General features: G+C 41.5%; 1 protein-coding gene across 18 annotated transcripts in view; it reads left to right on the forward strand.

The window, feature by feature from the left end:
- The window catches only part of RASAL2 (RAS protein activator like 2), a 163,047-nt gene that overhangs the window by 37,576 nt on the left and 105,079 nt on the right, over positions 1–20,392 (forward strand). For 4 of the 18 annotated variants that reach the window (XM_085586669.1, XM_085586672.1, XM_085586673.1 and 1 more), the window contains exon 1: positions 3–20,376. The exons of 8 other annotated variants lie outside the window; for them this stretch is intronic. In XM_085586669.1, coding sequence (XP_085442795.1) covers positions 19,797–20,376 — 580 coding nt within the window. In that variant the 5' untranslated portion in view covers positions 3–19,796. Of the gene's footprint in view, position 1; positions 20,377–20,392 lie in introns of those variants that run through there. 6 more of the 18 variants (XM_085586668.1, XM_085586671.1, XM_085586670.1 and 3 more) reach the window with 3 other exon arrangements.

Raw genomic sequence — 20,392 nt, forward strand, 5'->3', positions numbered from 1 at the left:
AACATCTTGTCTGATGGCAGAGATAACTGCTCAGGAGGGCTTAGGTGCCTGGGAGGAGAAATGGGGCAGAGAGCTGTTGGGTATTGCTGTTTTCATCTTTCATCTCCAGTGTGAGATTGCACACCAGTGTGCACTTGCACCTGAAAATGCCGAAGCCTTTGTCCGTGGAGAAGATGGTTATCCAGCTGAATGTGTTTAAAATCTGTTTCTTAGCCTGCCCTGGGATTTCTGCCTTAGCTTGGCTCTCTAACAGCACCAGTCTGTCTAATTTGGAAGTTTTGGAATGAGTAGGAAGTTTGGACGAGACTGGCATCTCAGGAGCATTTAAACTGTTGTGTCAGTTGTGACTGCACCAAAAGATGAGGCTGAGAAGAAAACAGCACTGAGCTATAAAAGAAACCATTTTATTGCTTTGTCCCTTTTCTTTTGATTTGGTGGCGAGTATCTCTCTGGATTTCAGTAAGGTGCTCTCGTGTTGCGTGGTTACAGAAATTGTCATCAGCAGTGTTGGATATTATGGATTTTAAAATATTCCAGTAGCAGCACCAGACTGTGCCTGGGTTTTTTCATTTAAATTTATGGTGTTTATCCAGCTCTTAATTGTGCAAATTAGCATAATTATGGCGTGTGATTATATGCATACCCAGTGACTGTTTTTAAGAGACTGTCTCAAATGTCAAGAATTGATTTTGTTAGCCTTGTGACTTTCTCGTGCAAGCACCTTTCTTCATGCTGCTGTTCTGTTAAGCAGACATTCCAAAGTGCCTCAGCAGGAAACAATTTCTGCAGTGCCATATCTGAGGGAATGACTCTTTAGTAGGGCAGAAGGCTCTTCAATGATTCTGACTAATTAGGACTGATTAGGTGAGTTATCAAAGACTGAAACAGCCCTCCTGAAGCAGGACAACTTCTTTGCTCCAGGCTGGGGCAAGGATAGGAGGACACAATCTGAGCCACATGTGGTAAAGTTTATCCAAGTGCCAATTTTATCAGTGTGTGAATTTTAATGAAAAGTTGTTCTTTGAAATTAGGACTTTTGTGTGATTGGCTGCTGGCAATCTCTCCCAGGGCTGTAGCTGAGAGTGTGGAGGGGGCAGTGTAGGCACAAGCACTTCTCTTGTGCAGAAGTTACAGACTGGATGTGCCAAGTATTGTGTTCCCTTTTGCTGGGAAGGAGATCTTATTGGCAGATGCAATTCCCTTCTAGCCCAAACTTTTACTGATCTCTCCCTACTTACTCAGGACTTCTCAGAATCCATGACTTTCTGCCTTGAAATATGACTTGAAACAGAGTAATCTCCTTGATTGCATTATGACAAATGCAGGAAACTGTAGAGGAGATCTCCTTGATCTCTCTATAAATAGCTTGGGACTTTGGGCAAATTAACCAGTCTTTACAAAAAGAAGCTGAGGGAAAATAAATGTCATAGAACCATGGAATGGTTTGATTGGAAGGGACCTTAAAGATCATCTCTATCCAACCTCCCTGCCATGGACAGGGACAGCTTCCACTAAACCAGCTTACTCCAAGTGCCCTCCAACCTGATCTTGGACCCTTCTGGGGATGGGGCAGCCACAGCTTCTGGGAAACCTGTGCCAGTGCCTCACCACTCTCACAGGGCAGAATTTCTTCCCGATATCTGATCTGACCCTGTCCTCTGTCAGTGTGAAGCCATTCCCCTTGTCCTGTCACTACATGCCCTTGTCAAAAGTCCTTCTCCAAGTAGGACTCCCTCTTCTAGGCCCCTTTTATTTGCTTCAGGAATAAGGAGAATGGAATTAAACTGACTTCAAGTGAAATTTCAAGTGGAATGAGAATTAACATAGAGGGTTTTTTTATAGGCAAGTCTAGCAACTATTGACTAGAACACACATTTACTTTGTGTAAAGTGTACTTTGTGTACATACCTTGTGTACCTTTCTTCAGAGAAGTTTTAGTCCATCCATGTTTGAAAGCACAATTCTTTGTTGAGGGAAACACAGCCAATAGGGCAACGTGTAAATAGCCTTGGCTTTGATAACTTTCAGCAGCATGATTTCAGAACCCCTGGAGAGCTGTGTTGTTTTGTTGTTTTTTTTTTCTTAAATCTCACTGTTTACAATGTGGGGAGGTGTGTTAATTTTTTTTTTTTTTTTCAAATGCCTGCAGGATGTTAGGAAGCTGAGGATGCTGGGAGAATGAGGTGAAGGGAATGTGATCTGGAACAAGTGTACCCATTGAAAAAGCACTTGGATAGGGTGTGTAAATACAGGCACTTATTCTACCCCAGGAAAGGCTGGTGCCTGAAGCCAGTCTGGTTTCTGCATGTGCTTGGGACCTCAGTTCTGGTTGTAATCCCAGCCTGCTGCCCAAGTCTCCATACCAGCCCATGGATAAAAGGACCACTGCAATTAGCAGTCAGATGGAAGAAGAAATGGCACAGGAAGTAACTATTACAAAGAAGCACAAATGACACTTAACAATATTTATTTTCCAGTGTTTATGATGTGGGGAGCAGCAAAAATACAGATCTACACCTTATTCTGTGTTGCCACATTTAATTTTGGTAGAAAAAAATCTGCTGCAAAAGATGTTGATTTTTGTCTTTACTAAGTGGAGTCTTTGACTGTTCTTCTTTATTTAGCATTTCTCATGTTATTAAAAATAATATTTTCTTTCATTCTTAGTTGTTAGGAGGAGATTTACTTGAAGGAGATCTGAAAGTGATCATGGGTTTGTGTGGTCCAAATTTATGCATTTGATTAGCCACTAACAACTTACAGCAGCTTTCAGAGATTTCAGGATTAATGAAGTACATGAAATATCAGACTTTAAAAGGGACTTCTAAGTGGTGACTTTTGTATAAGAACAGATGTGGTCAGATACTATTTCAACAGGATTTATATTCCACGTACTTTGAGACAGTAGGGCTTTTGATGACCCCTTTAGAATGCAGTATTTAATTATAATGAAATATTTTTAATGACTCCTATTAATGTATAAATATGTTTAAGGTTGGTTATGGTAGAGAAATTGTGAGCACTTTGTGAAGTGGTGGTGAAACAGCATCCTAAGGTTTTGATCTTTATTTAAAACAAAAAGGTTATAAAATGTCATGGTCAAAATCAGCAAATGGCATTTTGCCAGACTAACAAACACTGCTGGATTTATCTCTCCTCTCTTGAGATCCCTACTACTTTTAAGTACTCTTTAATTTGCCTGTCTGCTGGTGTACAGCTGCAGAGAAAATGCAAACTGTTGTTTAGATTTGAGGTAAATCCAAATTTACCTTTGAAATAAGCTTGAGCTGTGCCCTAGCTGAAGAGACTTTTAAGTCAACTGAAATTGGTCGCTCTTGAGCATTGTTTTTCTTATATAAAAATACAAACTGAATGAAAACGCAACACAATAAAGAATAGCAAAGGAGCAAAAACGTATGGAGAAGGATTTAGCTAAGCAGTATCCTCTGTTTTCTAACTATGACAGCCCTTATTTCAGCTGCATCACCACAGCTGATGCTGCCTAATCACCTGGAGGTTCTGCAGGATGACAGGGGATGCAAGAAGCTGTTAAATGAAAGTTCAGGTTGTCACATCAAAGCTCTCAAATAGCAGAAAAGTAACAGCCTTAATGGCTGCACCATCTTTACATTTCTGTTGGCAGGTAAATAATGGCAGTAACAGGGATCTCGAGTAATTTTATTTAAGCATCAGGAATATCTTCTGAGAGTGCTGAGGATGATACATCGGGGACCTTTACCTTTACATGGAGCAGTATGGCTTTTAGGGGTGGTAGCCCCTGAGCTGTCATATCAGGACTCATGGCTCAGGGAGTTTCAGTAGGGATTTAATCACCTGAGTGCAGTGACATTTATGCTGCCCTGTCAAGTGAACACATTGTAGAACATATTTGCTCACAAAAGCATCTCCTTTAATGACAGCCTTGCGGCACAGGTGTCAAAAATATTCTAAATCTGTTTTGCATTTAGCACTGCTGCATTCTTCTGTCATGGAGCCATCAGAATCCTGCCTGCAGAAAGGCTTTTAAAAGTCTTTAAAAACAAACAACAAAAAAAGAAAAGGATCTGTTTAAAAATAACATGGTATTACCTTGTGTATTCATTGTCCTTATGAACCTCCTAGCCAGGCACAGAATGTTGTGTGCTATTTCCTCTGCAGACAGATAATTGCAGGAGGGAGAGGAAACTGAGCCATGTAAAGTAAAAAATCTTAGCAAGTTCCTATTTCTGTTTACTGGGAGCTTACTATAGATTTTTCTTATAATTTTTTTTAATAATGAAAACATTTTAGCCTCTTAAAAAAAAAAAAAAGGTGGATTAGTAGTAAATCACTTTGGCAATAAATTGTATTTTCTCTGAAGGTACCTTATATTAAAAGCAACCTTTTTCCTGTTCTTGTATCTCTGTGTCTTTTCTTCAGTAAGGGACTGCTACTTGTATTGTTCCAGTCACTTTCCTTGTGGAGGTAAATTTGCAGTCACTTTCTGACACGACAAAACACTAATTATTGCTGCTGGTGTAAACACTGGAAGTATTTGGGTTCACTTGTCAGTGTATGCAGTTATTACTGTGATTAAATTTGTAATCCTGAGGGTTGTTATCAGGTACCAGTAAGAGAATTAGTTTTGAAAATGAGGTTTCCAGTTTCAGTTTTTGTAGTGCCTGAGAGGAGATAACAAGTTAGATGATAGCTTAGGTAGTAGGAAGAGTGAATTTAAACTGAGTTTTGTGAATACTGAAATTAACTCTGGGGCTGAAAGTTATAATTAGGCTTGTCAGAAAAATTACAAACATTAATTTCCTGCTTGTGTCTGTAGATTTTAAAGTCTTAGAAGTTCCTGTATGAAATTTTTGCCATGGCCAGGTACTTTTTGGGCCAGTCGCAGGCAGTGGCCTCTTCTTTGAGCTAAATTCAGCTTTTTCCCAAGTAAGTGCTTTAAATAACTATTCTTGCTAAATTGAAGCTTTCTACCTGTCAGATTTCAAGAGTTCCACGTCAATCCTCAAATGTGTCTGGTGAGCTAATGGCCATTAGCCCTGTCTGTGTCAGAAGCTGCTGCACTGGAATCTCTTTGCTGCTTCTTCACTCCTCCTGGAATCTCTGGAGTTAAGCTCTTGAGATAATGAGCACATGTTTCTTCCTTCTCTTCCCTTGCCCTTCCTCTGTCTTGTTTTGCCTCTTATTTCTGGCTCTAGGTTTCTGAGCTTTAAATGCACATTTATTCATCCTTTAGTGAAACATTGTGTTGTGTGTCACTATTCTCTTCTGTATTGCTGCGTAGGTTCTGCCTAATTTTCTCTGTAGTGTAGTTTGTGGTGATTGGCTTCAGTTATTTTACAGGGAACCCTTGCATTTAATTATATTGCATTTAATAATAGGAAAAGAATGTGAGAGCAGTGATTTTCCTTCCCCCTGCCTTTTCCTGGCTTTGGTGGGATTACCCAGAAATTGCCACCTTCTGGTTCATTCAGAAATTCCCTTAATATCTATGTAGTACAAAATTTAGATGCCTTAATGATAAAAGAGCTGCAACTTCTATTTTAATATTCTTTCATTGCCAGCTTTAAAAAGACAAAAGTTAGTGTTGGAATAGAAATTTTTTGCAGTATTGAATCTATTGAACTGTGATTCATTTGATAGTCCAGAGTTGTGATTATAAGAAAGACTTTCAAAAATAGGCTGAAAGCAGAAGTGCAGGTGGATGAACTTTCCTGTTCAATTCAATGATCAATCCCTATAAATGGAAACAGAATGGATATGAACTATTCAGCTGTGAAAAGCACAGTGACTACAGCAGAAAAGCTTGTGGGATTTAATCCATTTATTGGCTGTGTTTGATAGTTTGTTGCCTGGGAAGAGCAGAGGAGAGTAAGTGGGAAAAGTAACTGAAAGAACCCAGTAGGGTAGAAGAATGAAGGACAGAAATAAACTCAACTTTTTTCCCAGTGAATGTGACAAAGATTCTGAATAAGAAATTGATGTGCAATCATCTCTGCATAAATCATACACTATTTCTGGAAAACTTCTTGCAGTCTTCAAATTCTACTGCAGACCCATTAGTTAACAAAGCCAGTTTAAGAGGTATTTGTGTCCTCCCACCTTTGCTTACAGGTTCCTTTGATGAACCACTTGAAACTGTGGCATTGTTAAACCACAAGCACCAAAGTGAAATGTTTTAAACAGCTCAGAACAACAAAGTGCTCCTACAAGGTCTGCTCACAGCTAGAGCTCCTGCAGGGTACAGGAGCCCAGTGGGAGCAGTGACTTTTTGGATTTGCTGGCCTTTGCCTGTACTTCTGAGATCCACTAAATGTTGAGTTGTTGATTCTCTCCAGACTTCACAGACTTAGTTATATTCCTCTGTCAAGATGACCATTACAGCTTTGCAAAGTCATTCCCTGCATACCTGAATTTCTACCTAAACCACTAAGAAATGCTAAATTGGGTGTACATTCTGCCATTTGAATGTGGTTTAGTGGCTTGGCAGGAATTGTAAATTTTTATTCACTTGATATCAAAAGCTGTTTAATTTAGGCACAATAGAGGCTTGCAAAGTGGTTGGGATTTGGGGGGAAAGCGTTGGGAGATCTTGTACCCTGACTTGTGAGTACACAGTGACTCATGGCATTGGCTCTGGGAACAGAGCATTCTACTTCTCAGCTGCTTGGGGAACATCATCTGTGGATGATGAGGAACAAAATAAATAAGAAGACAAAGAGGAGCTCATGCCTTCTGTGCATCAGAAATATGGCCAGCACCTAATCTTTAGGGATCCAGAAAGGAAAGACTTGAAATGCAGACTCAAAAGAGAGCTTGTTAAGATAACTCTTTAGCTCTAAAGACTAAATAGGTGTTATTTTATGTATCAACAACTAAATATTTTTAAAGTGTAAAAGCAACTGTATATTTACTGTAGGACAGTAAATATCTGTAGTATTATGAGCTCTTTTCAAGCACTTTGGTATCAGTAATTTCTTTTTCATTTATGAGAATTAAAATAATCCAAAAGTTAGATGGCAGATGTGCAGCTTCCCACAGTGACGTTGCTGCATCTGGTAGATGAATTTATCATAGAATCCCAGAAGGTTTGGGTGGGAAGGACCTTAAGGCTTATCTTGTTCCAAGCCCTGCCATGTGCAGGACACCTTCAAATATCCCTGGCTCCTCCAAGCCCTGTCCAACCTGGCCTTGCACACTTCCAGGGATGGAGCAGCCACAGATTCTCTGGGTAATCTGTGCCAGGGCCTCCCCACCCTCACAGCAAAGGATTTCCTCCCAATATCTAATCTAAACCTACTCTCTTTGTGCATTTAAGTTCACTGAAATTTTATATGATGCAAGCTGAGACCTGAGACTTTGTAGTTTAATAATTAAATATTCAAACCCTCTTTATTGAAACAGTTATTTCAGTTGTCTCAGACTGTCTTGCCCGCTTTGTATTCTGGCTGCTGTGTTCATCTGGTGTGAGAACTTCAGAAGTATGTTTGACAGGGCAGGTAAATGTGTTAACAGATGCACTGAAAAATCCCCCAAACCAAACCACAATTTGTTAAAATCTCAAGGTGATTTGTTAAGGCTTATCTTGGATTGGCTTTTGGTATTTAATTGCAGCATATTAAGGAATATCCTTAAGGGGTTTATATTTTAAGAAGATAAACTCAGATTTGCCTTTTTTTTTTTTTTTCTTCTACTACAGTTTATTCCAGAGTAATAATCACTTTCCTTATGTTAGTTTTCTAGACAGTCAGGAAGGTAAAAGAAGGACTTGATATGCTTGACAGCTTTTCAGACAGGAAGAACTTGATTTTTGGTTTTGTTTCAGTTGTCCCTAAATGTGTGTTTGTACAGGGAGGTGAGAGTTGGCCCCTCTTGCTGGACATCATGCCAGCTGCATGATGGTGAAACCACAGCAGCTTCTCATGGGTCTCTAAATTGTGTGTCAATCCTGAGCACCAGCACCTTTTAGCTTAAAGCTGCTGGTGCCTGGCACTGTGGTTGAGATGCAGGATAGCACAGCTGCTCCAAAGCTGTAGCCTAAGGCACTGGTTGGAAAGGAGATTTTTATGTGTTCCATCACCTTTCCTACATTTCCATGCCTGGTGTGAGCAGAAGTACTAACCTGGGTCCCTGTGTCCCCTCCTTTCCCCTACAGCAGTGGGGAGAGGCTTTTTCTGGGCTTTGAGATCTTTTCCTTTCCTCTTTCCTTCCTGTTTAACCTTCTCCACCCCCAAATTCTTCTGGCTGCTGATGGTCAGAGAAGACACTCTTTTGCAGGAAGCTGGGCCAGCTAATCCTTGGTCCAGAGATGAGAAGCATAGGAGGAGCTTTAGTGACTTGTAAGACCTGATCTGGGTTTGAATTTTCATAGTTTAAAAAACTGGATGAATTAGTATGGAATAGAAATAAATAGAATAACCCAAATTTGGCACAGGATTGACTTACAGAGCTCCTTCTCTTGTTTGTAGCACTTCTGACGTTGGCATTGTCCTGCTCTGTCCTCACTTGCTGTGAAATGAGGAGGGAACAGGAAGCAAGGACCTTGTGTTCATCTAAAGAGGTGGTGTTGGGAATGCCAAATTCTGAGGATTTCCTGGCCTTTCTTATTTTTCTGGAAAGAATAAAGCAGAACTTTAATAAGACAAAAAATGAAATCCTTGTCTGTCTGCCTCTTCCCTTGCCACTCCCTGCCACTTCTGCCTTGTGCACTGCCAGCCTGGGGTGGGATGTTTCCAGGCTCCTTTTTGAAGATATTTATAAAGAAGTTGAGGTCCATATGTTTGTTTTTTCCCCAATGATTTCTTTACTGTAAGTCATTGTATTTCTGTGTAATTGATCTATGTGTGGCAACTTGCATCTCGGGAAGTCACAAATGGGTCGGGCCTGTGCTGTGCAAATGTGGAGAAAGGAAATTAAAAAATAGGTTGGCAATAACCCTAATAATGACAGCTGGGGACAGAAGCTTGTTTTAAAAATACAAGTTAAAACTAACTTGCTTTGAAACAATGAAAATAAATGGGATGCATAACTGTTCCTGACTAAAATAGAGCAGCGAATAGAGGGCACAGATTTCTCTCCTCTAGCCTCGGCCTGCCCAGCAGAATTTGGCTTATAAATATCCATAAATCAAGAAAGGCAAAGACACTTTAAGATGTTAATATTTTTAGCAAGAAGGAAAAGCATTTCAGTGGTGTTCCTTCCCATACGTAGTGGTTATAAATACCATTGTCTTGGTGTACTTCACAACAAATCAGGATTTCAGGTTTGGTGTCCTCAGTACGTAGATTTTTGTTTCCAAACACAAAAGGGGGGAATTCTCCTTGTTTTTTACATGCTTTGGGGAAGAGAGGGAATACTGATGTGTGCTGCAGGCAGGAATATCTGGTGGAAAGATATGAGCCACAGCAGGGCAGGGGGAGCAAATGCCTTGCCATGTCCCCTGTAAGGAGATTAGGTTTAGACTGCAACCTGGACTGAGCAAAAATTAGAAAGGATAATGCTGCATTAATTCACCCAGGTTTAGCTTCTGCAGTGCAGTGACAAAACAAAATTAGTAATAGTCTAAAAATACAGCCCTGAATAGAACTTTCTCCTCCTCCTTTTGCCCTGTGCTCCCTCCTCCCCTCGTTTCCTGCTTGGGCACCCGAAGTTGGAAACTTAAGTGTGGGTTTTGAATGGGATTTTTCTTCCTCCTCCGATTTGAAAAAAAGAATTTTAAGACATTTTTTTAAAAGCCTGTTTCTGTAGCAGTGACTCAGTCCTGCAGTGCCTATCTGCCTTGTGTCAGGCATGGGGCTGTCTGGGGGAAGCAGAGTGTGCACATACCCAAACTGTGAGACAAACTTTGAAATTGCACCAAGTGCACTCAGAGCATCAAATGTGCCGGATCACGCTGCGATTCCAGTAACAGCCAGAGCTCTCCTGGCTCCCAGTGGGAATGTGCTCACGCTGCTCCAAAAGGGGAGAGAGGCCAAACTGCACATTCATTTGGATAATTAGGTAAACAGTAAATAGGAGAAGGTCTCTTTTGCTCAAACTCCATTGTTTTTTTCCTGAAAGTCTATATTTAGATTTGGCAACCAGATTTATCACAGTGATTGGTGCATTGTTTAAAGAAGGTCACCGATGTGTGTGCGTGTTTATCTATGCTTAACTGGATTGCTTATTTGAAGTAGAAATACCTCCAAAAATATTATGCAGAGCTCTTGAAAACTTGTGTATTTGTGCCCCAGAGCACATGGTCTTTATTAGAAAATAGATGCAATTATTCACGTTTGGTTTTGCAGCTTAAAGTCCCGAGGGATTTGTACATAAAACTGTGGAGATTTGATTACATCCTGATTTTATGTCTCACTGGTATATGAGTGTTTCATATGTGTAAAAACCTTTTTATAAGGCAGAGATTATAACAAGTTCCTAAGTGAAGCCAGACAGTGCTGTCCTGTCTGTTGGAATTGGAGTACACATGCTCATTAATTTAGTCTAACTCTGGTGGTTGCTTGTGTCTTTATAAAACCCAGAGTGCTTTTGTGTTTTACATTTAGAGCAAATATTCTGGACTTGTTGGCAGGTTGGTTTGAGACTTCAAGGTACAATTTCAAAGTCAGACTTTATTGTTCACAGCAGTTCCATGCTGCTTGATGAGGATGGAGCATGGTTTACTGACAGTGCTAGTGTGGTTAAGGTAAAAATAGCAAATATCAGCTCATTTTCCCTTTTACCCATGAAGTGAGAAAACAAAACAAAACAAAAAGGCATTTTAGAAATGTCAACTGGAGAGGATTTTGCTCTAAGCAAGAGTATGCAGTTCTAGGGGGTTTGTTTCCTTTGTTTTTTTGTTTTTTTTTCATGGTTCTGTAAGCCTTTTGGTTACAATTCCATTTTTTGCCATGAAAATAATTGAGACTGTATCTTTTCAAAAGAGATTGCTAAACAGTGGCTGCCTACTGAAAGTCCTGCTCACACAGACTTACAAAGGGGACTGTGCTCAGTTTGAGAAGGATTGACCTCAGAGAGAGGCAGTTCCAGTCATCTGGTGTTCACACCTAATGGAACAAAACCAGTCATTTTGGGTTTTGGAACTTGAAATAGAAGTGATCTCTGGTACCATAATAATGAATGAAAAGACACAAAAGAGATGAAGTGCTTGTGCATGGCTTGCTGAAGGATGGGGCTCCACGAGCAGCTGGCACCCACAGCAGTGCTGAGGGTGGCCTTGGTGGCCTGGGACCCTGCCTGGGATGTAATGATTTGTACTTCATCCAAATCCTTTTCCACAATGTCCACTTGTTTTGTCCTGTGGTGAGGAAGTGTGTGCACGTGTCACAAATTAGTTCCTTAAGCAGTCTGTGAAAGAGAAATGATCTTCCTTCTCTTCCTCCCTCCTTCCTGTCCCTTCAAAACTTGAAGTTCTCCTGTATCTCTCCATTTTGGGGAGAGACTCTTTTTTTACATTGAAATTTGTACCTTGAAATTCCCAGGCCAGTGCCAGGACACACAGGTTCATCACTTGGAAGTCACATGCTGTGTCACGAGCCACATCCTACACTGGACATCTTTAATCATTCCTTAAACTGCAAGCACAGAGGTTCAGCCCAAGAGGGTGTGCTCTTTTCTCTCTCCGAGCTGGTTTGGTGCCTGCAGGTCACCTTGCTTCACCCTTTGGCTCTGTTGGCAGTGCTGGAATCTCCTCCAGGCCTGGCAGCAGGTACATCTTCATCACTGTCCCTGACACGTGGCTTCTGCACTGAGTCAAGGCTGTTCCTGACAGACAACCTGTGGAGGGAAAACTCTGCTGCTTAGAAGGTCATTTACATTTAAGAAATGCTCTTTTTTCTCCCACAACCCCCCCCCCCCTCCCCAAATATATTTTTTAAATTTATTTTTTGGTTGTTTCTCTTACTGCTTTCTCAATGCAGTGCTGTAGCACCTGGAATTTTACACAGACCCTTTTTCCATGCTGCTCCTAAGTGTTTTAATTTCAAATTTTTTTGAATTTTGAGATACTAGGAGGTCTAATCTTTCCTCTCTGGAGTATATTTCTCCATTTAGATGAAGGTTTGAGCCTAAATCCCAGCTGTCACTGATTTGTTGTCAGTTGTTACACTTTAATTGCTGATATTAACACAACATTCTGATGGGGCTGCAAGGAGGGCGTTAGGATAGTTCTTATCCAGCTCAAGGAGTTTCCCTGCTTAAATTCAGAGCCTAAAATAATTCTGGATTTGTAAATTCTTCCTTGTGTTTTGCTGTCCAGGGACATGGCTTAGTGGTGTACTTGGAGTTTTGGGCTCATGGTTGGACTCAGTCTGAAAGGTCGTCACAGCAGACAGGGTATTTCTATTACTGGTGGTGTTTAGATGATAAATGCAAGAATTTAATTATGCATGTTGCTAAAGTTCTTTGTTTATATACACTGTAAGAGTACACTCTCCAGTGATTTTGAAGAGTGTTGTCAATTAGCTGGTGGTTATCTTTTGCTGCCAGTTGGCTCTTACAGTGGGATTTCCAGGGCTTGAGAAGCTTTTAAAATATATTTACATTTTAAAATTTATTTATAAAACTAGTATTGTATGAAGGAGTTGTTGATATAAATACAGTTTATTCACTCTAAAAAAGGATAAAATAAGTTAATAAATAAATTATAAATAAAATAACAGTTACAGCAACTGATAAAAAATACCCAGAATGAAATTACAAACCCAGCTCCTAACATCCTTGGTGGAGAGTTGATAGGTCTTATTTTTGCAGCAGTCTGCAGTGATATGTTCTTTTCTACATAAAAATCAAGGCTGGAAAGTTCGACTAAATGCACCTGCTATTTGGGCATAGTTACCAAGACCATTTTGGGATTTTTATCCATTAAGTTGCCTATATACTATAACTGTATTTCTTCCCATAGTAGCTTAGGCTGTGATTGGTTTGATGAACACAGGGATCACATCTAGGAATAAAACTGTGTTTTGCTGGTAAAACCCTTGCTTTAAGATTGCAGCAGTAATGATTTTCTTTCCCCACTTTCTCCACAAAAATCCCAAACACTTCATCTGGGAATGAAGAGGGGTGATGGGAAGTTAATTTTGCCTGCTGAAAAACAAGGCTATTACAAACGGAAATGAGCAGCTTGTGTATGATATTTCTGATGGTACTAAGCCCAACCTGTAATCATTAAAAAATGAATGTCAGACAGGGCATGAGAGCTTTTTCCTTTATGCAGTCAAAGTGAATATATCTATATAAACACTGATTTATTTGTGGAGTTGCAGGAGCTGGCAGTGAGGTAGCTCAGTGCGGTGTCTCTCTCAGGGGCTCTGGTTGGTGATCTGTGGCTCCAGAGGGTTTCCCCCCAGCCTGAGCTCCCTGTGTGTGTCACAGCTCAGCGTTAAGGCCACAGAAGAGCCAGACCTGTGGCAGCAGCTGTGTCACAGGCCAGGGCTGAGGGCTCTCCTTCCGTACAGAAATCCCTAAATCTCCCCGCATTTCTGAGGGGAGTGCCTCCACTCTCTCCACACAGGTCATTCTGCTGTTACATGAGTAGTTGCTGGTGTGTTTACCTCCAGGTCATGCATTTATTTATTTACTAAAAACCTTGGCTGGCTGGGGTGGCTCGCAGCTGCGTGTGGGCTCAGCCACTGCCTGTGCCTGGCTGGCTCTTAAATGTACATTTTTATGGCCCTTGAAACTTGGCACGAGCTGTGTTTGGTCGTCAACAACAACAACAAAAGATTGCTAGTGAAATTAAAACCTGGCATCGACACTCTACAGGTTTATTCGTGATGTATTGAAATGGGATTTTCTTGCTAACGTTTCCTGGCACTCATCCAAAGCCCAGCATCTCATAAATTTAAATTATCTCTCTCTGCTCTGCTCAGTTGACAGGGCTGTAGCAGCTTCTCATGCAGATCACGGGAACAGTATGGAAAAATGAAACCAGGAGACTTTCACGTGGGGAGTTTGTATCAGCAGAGAAATTGTAGTGGTTTTGCCGAGGAATTAGAGGGCAGAAATCACAGAATCATTGAGTCAGGTTGGAAGGGAGCACAGGGGTTATCTGATCCTGCCTTCCTGCTCAAGCAGGGTCATCCCAGAGCACAGAGCAGAGGATTGCATCCAGATGTGTCTGGGATATCTCCAGTGAAGGAGACTCCACAACCTCTCTGTGGGCAATCACTTCCAGTGTGTGGTCACTGCACAGTGAAGAAGTTCTTCCTCATATTCAGGTGGAAATTCCTGTGTGTCTTGAACAGTTTTCAGTACCTGCCTTCAGAAAACAGACCATGGCAAAAGCAGAGCTGAGTCAGGCTTGCTGCAACTGTAGCTGCAGTGACAGGTTGGGCTTGGAGTCATGAGGACAGCAGTTACAGCCTGCCTTGGCACCAAAATTTAGGTGAGGTGCTCTGTGACATTTAAATGCTCTTCTGTCACCATTTAGCTTGTTCAGAGGCACCTCATGGTCACAGTGGAAACAGCATATCTTGATTTATGTGGGATAAGTGAGCTTGCAGCGTGGTCACTGAAGGCTTGGCCAGCTCCAGGTTTGTGAGAGGCACGCGGGGCAGCTTTGCTCTCAGGAGCTCTGCTTTGGGTTCAGTCGGGGATCTCTGTCTTCCAGCCACACCAGTTCCAGGACTCCCTCTCCCAGTCACTCTAACCCCAAGTGCAACAATTTCTGAGGTGCTGCTTCATTGGTCCTCTGTATTACTTCAAAACATTAATTAACACTAAATATGAAGAGGTCGGGTAAGTCAGGTGCACTGCTGTGCCCTGAGCTGAGGAAAAGTCATATCCACCTGCAGGAAATGTTGCAGAGGGAAACAGATGCATCTTGGTGATAGGAGATGGGAAGGGGATGTTAGGTCATTAATTACTTAGCCTTGCATAAACAAAACTTAGTATTTTGAAAAGTGTCTAATTTAAAGGGAAGGAAAAATCTTTCATCTTCTGTGCTATTTAACTACATGTCAAGTTGGGTCAATTGGAAAACTTTTGTGTTCATTCCTGCTTTTTATATTGATTACTTCTCCATGAACTGTTCCAGTGCACTGGGCTAGTTTTAAATGGGAGAAGAGCTAAAGGAAGCTAGACTGCTAAATCTAGGATCCCTGACCCTCTGTATTCCTTCTGGTTTCTCTAGGAAGGACACAAGGTGCGATTTGACTTACTTTTCTACAGGTTAAAGCTCATTTCATGGCTGCTTGTTGGGCACTTAAGCTGGAATCTTTTCAGAAGTGGTATTTGCTTAGCCTGCTAATTTTTCTTAATTAAAAGAGAGGATTTGATTGAAACCAAGTGTAGTGAATAAATGTTAACGTATGTTGATGGCTGTGTGGCATTTTGGTTTTGTTTTTTTTTTTCCTCTTTTAACTGTCTTCTTTCTCCTTTTCCCCTCCATATCTTGTTAAAAAATGAGAAGCTGATAAGTTTGTTTGGTCCAAAACTAATTCAGAATGGAGAGTTTGGTCATGGGAGATTGCAGTTCATCCTTTTTTTACAATATAAGCTATGAACTCAAATTTTACACTTTGTAGTGCCTTTACTCAAGCACTAGACTGCTTCCAGAGAGCATGAAAGCATTAAACATTAATTTGTAACATCAGAGCCAGGTTCGCCAGCTGCTTGGCAATGGTGCACTTGGGGTTTTCTATGGCATTGCTCTTTTACTTTTTTAATTGGCTGGTAGTATTTATTAAACAACGTACTCTGAGAAATTGCTGAAGCTCTTTGCAGTAGATTTGGGTAGTTTTTTTTCTGGAGAGCTCAATGGTGGAGAGTAGAATTCCCATACAGGAGGCCCTTGGCAAAGATTTATCTTCATATGCTCAGTGCAAATGTAAGGCTGCTTGTGTATATTTTCTGTGAAATCTTATAAAGTTAAGAAATATTGTTTTCCCAATACAATCTTAAAGCTGAAATACAGTCCCATTCCAACATAGCAAATCTGCATTTTGTGCATAAATTACTTAGATATCTAGGAGTAGTGAAATATAATGCTGTTAAACATGTCAAATGTGATGATTAAGTGACTGGATTGTTAGGAAGAAAATAGTAATTTTCTGAAAAGCTAAATGAATGATTTGGCACAATGAAGTGCAAACACTACCAGAAATAAAAGAAAACTGAGAAAAATTTGCTACTGGAAGATCACGTTTGTAGGCAGCTGGTATTAAAAACAAGAGTGAAAATATTTCAGATTTTCTCAACTTAATTGACAAACTCATTTCTTCCCCTGACATTATTTTTACCTGCTGACAGCTGCGTGGGTGGCTCAGTATGGCTGGGGATCTCACATCACTAATACAGTCACTGCTGTAAGCTGATTTCTTTGTGATACTGAGACTGTGAAATGCTTCCCAGGATAAACTGCTGCTCTGGAAGGACTGGACTGGAGCCTGAGTAACTGGCCTGGGGATCAAGGAGAAAGTTCTGCCTTCTGGATTACTGGCCTGCATGTTCTGTGGACACAAGAAATGCTGGAGCCACTTGAGACACATTTTAACTCAGTGGCACTGAATTAGTGTAGACAAAGGGTTTTTTTGGACATCATCATTGCTGCTGCCGATGTGTGTAAGGAAGGGAGAGATCGATTTGACTCCAAGCCCAGGCTAAAATTTTTGAGTTAGCTATTTAAAAGAATCATCTTATTGGTAGACTAAGCAAACTTGTCTATCAGTGTTTTTATGTTAATAAACATGTAAACATTGTCTGCCTTTTTAGAAGTACTTTGAGAAAGACCCTCTCTAGAGTACACTGTGAAACCTCAGCTAGGCCAAGGATAACGTTCCTTTGATCACAAAGTGTGTTCTTCTGAGCAGTGGTAACATGAAATAAGAAGTGAAACCAGAAGTAAAAAAATAAAAAATTAAAGGGCCTTCTCAATATTATTCAAACTTAAACTAAACTGTGACTTTGATGTTGTTGGGCTTCACGTAGAGTGCTTATTGAAGCCTTTCTCTGCATTGTTAGGTCTGTACAGGGCTCTGGTCCAACCCCTGGCCACACCAATAAAAATAATTTTGAGTAGCAGTTAACCCATAACTGGTTTTGCACGTTGCTTTGTGCTGTAACTTGAGACATGGTTAATCTTTCTGTGTGCTCCCTTGCTGATTTGGGTGGGCTGTGAGTCAGTGATCAATGCAATGCCAGCTATATTTGGAAGGGAATGTTTCTGCACAGTCAGGTGTCCACAGGATGGTGGTGAAAAAAGAGGGGAGAATCCCAGTGATCATGCAGAGGCTGGTGTCTTGCCTAATGTTCTGTCTTGTCCAAAGTGTTGTTGTGCTAAATCCCTGCCGTGGTGCTGCTAGGGTTGTATTATCCAAGTTGAGTCATTCCTCAGGGGTACCAAGTGTTCCAGTAGGGCAGGTAAGGGCTCTCCAAGGGCTGTCACAAGAGTCTGTGTGGGTGCCCAGCCTGGCAGAGATCAGCAGGAGTTACAAAGCACACTAGAAATCCACAGCAAGCACCCCCACAAGGATTTCAGCTCCTGCACAGTCTGTCTGGATTTTCTGTCCTCTCCTGCCCTTCCGTGCTCCCAACCCAAAAGGAGATGTCAATATGTTAGTGGAAACTTGTGCAAACACAGCTTTCAGAGCTGACCAGAAGCCTGCCTCACATTCTCAGCTTTCCCTGCTGATTATGGCTTGTGCCAGTGGAGCCAACCACATCACCATCCATCGGATTTATTCATACTCCTGACGTTCCATAAAGCCTGCTTTACTAACCTGCCTAATTCAAAGCATTTGGCCAAAGCACTGCTGCCACATTAGCAGCAAAAAGCTCAACAAGGAGAAGGAGGACCCGTTGCTGGAAGGGGTTTGGGAGCCAGTAACAGCAGACCCAGTTAAAACTGGGATTCTCAGTGCTCCTGGTTTTGCCTCAGTCTTGAAAACACGGACACCCGTGCCCTCTGTGCTTGGTGAAAGGGATTGAGGAGGAGAACAGCCACCAGCAATCGGTGAGGGTTAAGTCAGGAGTTATTTAAAGAACCTGTGTGAGTCCATGGGGCCAGATGGGCTGCAACCAAAGGTGATCAGAAACCCCTGGGATCAAGAAGCAGAAGACAAAAGCCAGCTAAATTTTTTTTTTTTTTCTGGTGGAGTCTGTATCTCATTTTCACAGGAGTACCAGTATCTCTGTATTCACTGCTTGTGCTTCTTTGAAACTTCATTGCTCTGGATGGAAATTGTAGCAGAGCTGTGGTTTAGGTACATTTTGTCATTCCAGACTTATGTTCTGAGCAGTGTGATGTTGACAGAGCACAAGAGGCAGCATCATTATTTGCTGAGAAACTGCATTGCAGTGTCTGAACTGTTTCTGGTTATTTGTTGTGACTTCTTAAACATGGTGATTTTTAGATAGTTGCTTCTGTCATTTATAATTGAAAAGTCAAACTTGCTATTGAGTAGAGAAATTATTTTTTAATTTGAAGGAGGTTTTAGGGTAACTCCCTCTCTGTTCTAGGAGCAGTGATACCCTTTCCCACATATACACATAAGTAAGGAAGTTTGTGCATCTGCAGCTGACAGGAATGTACTTTGGCTGATGAATGCAGCCTAGCTTAAAGGCAGGATCCCATAGTGGGTCAGTTAAGCTTTATTGGTCTGCCAGACCAGATTATCATTTTATTTAACTAGAGGAGTAGTTTTCATTGTTATTTTATTGCCAAGGGTGTGTCAGCATTTCCATTAGAAACCCCCTATTTTCAGGGATTTAAGTAGACTTGAGATTTAAGTGTTCTGATCTAAAACTTGGCAAGTGTGTTCTTTGTTCACCAGCGGATATTTTCTTTATGAGATTTTAGAACAGTCAGCTGTTTCTTAAATTGTAGTGAAGGCAAGAGGGTTTTTCCTCTTGGTTAAGCAGATAGGACTGTTTTTTCCATCTCATTTATTGCAACTAGATTTATAAAAAATAATCCCCTATTCTGCTGTTTAAAAAGGGGAGAAAGGGGGAGGAGAAAAAGGAGTATCTTCCTGCTGCCCTGTTCTTTTTGCCCTGCCTCAAACCTTTCCCTTTGGTCTGTGTATGGTGAAGTCCCACCCACCCTCTCAGTGCCTTCTCTCCTTCTCTTTACTTATTTCCCTTCAGTGTATTTACACTGCATTGAGTTGCAGGGTTTGTTCTCCTTCCTCCATTCCTCCTCTTTGCTTTCCTGTCTCGTGCTTGCAGCACTCGATTCTGATAAATCTGCCTGTATTACCTTTCTCTAAAAGGCAGCTCTGAGGTACTCTTAAGTGATGCAATATACCTGTGGTAAATAGAAACTTTGTATTTATATGTAGTAATATACTTTGCTACTTAACTGAAGAACATATGCATGACTCTTAGTTGAGTACTGTAATTTTTCAACTTTTCTTAGACATTGCTGCGTCTCTAGAGCAAAGTACTTTTTGCATTCCTTTTTTTTTTTTAACCAAATCTTTAGTGTAGACTGAAAAAAGTGAAGTGTGATTGGTACAGAACAGCACTGTGGGTTTTCATTGCTGAGCTCTTTTAGTCATTTCCTGAGAGCTTGGTGCAGAAATGTGACAGCCCAGGAAGCGATCGCAAGCTCAGCAAGGCTTCGTGTGCCATTAGAAGTCGGTGTGCTACAGGTGAGGCACGTCCTTCTTGTGGAGATGTAGGAATACCTGGTTCTGGGATTGGTGCTCAAGGTCTTCAGGAAGAACCTCTGCTGTTTTGCAGTTCACAGCCATGAGCAAAGAAACTGGGGATGTAAATTGGTGAGTGAGGAACTACAGCTACGTGACTACTAAGCAACAAGGAATGTAAGTGAAGCGCCGGAATCCAAAGGGTGGAAAATGAGCGCTTTCAAAAAGCATCATAGTCTTTCTCCCAGGACCTTCAGAAGAACTTTGTCAGAACAAGATGCTGGCATAGCTGCCTTGAAGGACTCCCATTGGTACCACCGAATGAAAAGCAAGAAGTTGAACAAGCAGTTGAGTTTTGACTCAGAGAAACCTCTTGCAGCGTACAGGTGGCAAACCCATCCTTGGCCTCTCTGGAGGGTAAACAAAAGAGTGAGCTCCTCCAGTCTGAAAGGGGAATGCAATGATCCAAGTCTTGCCAAAAGTTCTGCAAGCATGGATGCTACCAGTGCTGACAGTCTCCAGGAAGACCCACCTGAGCCACCCTTCCTGCCAAGGAGCAGGCCGCTGCGGGTGCCCTTCAGCCGCTCCCTGTCGGAGCCCGAGCCGCAGGCCGGGAGCGGGAACGCGCGGCCGTTCCTGCAGGACGCCGAGCAGCAGGGCTACTTCATCCGGGGCATCTTCTCCTCCCTCTCCAGTGGCTTTTCAAAGATCATGAGTTGGAAAGGGGAGCCTGGCAGCAAGTCCATAACTGAAGGGAAGACAGAGGACAGTCAAACTGTTTTGAGTACAGGTAATGAGCTCACTTT

Source organism: Lonchura striata, chromosome 8, assembly GCF_050655825.1.
Source record: "Lonchura striata isolate lonStrDom1 chromosome 8, ASM5065582v1, whole genome shotgun sequence".
Lineage (NCBI taxonomy): Eukaryota > Metazoa > Chordata > Aves > Passeriformes > Estrildidae > Lonchura > Lonchura striata.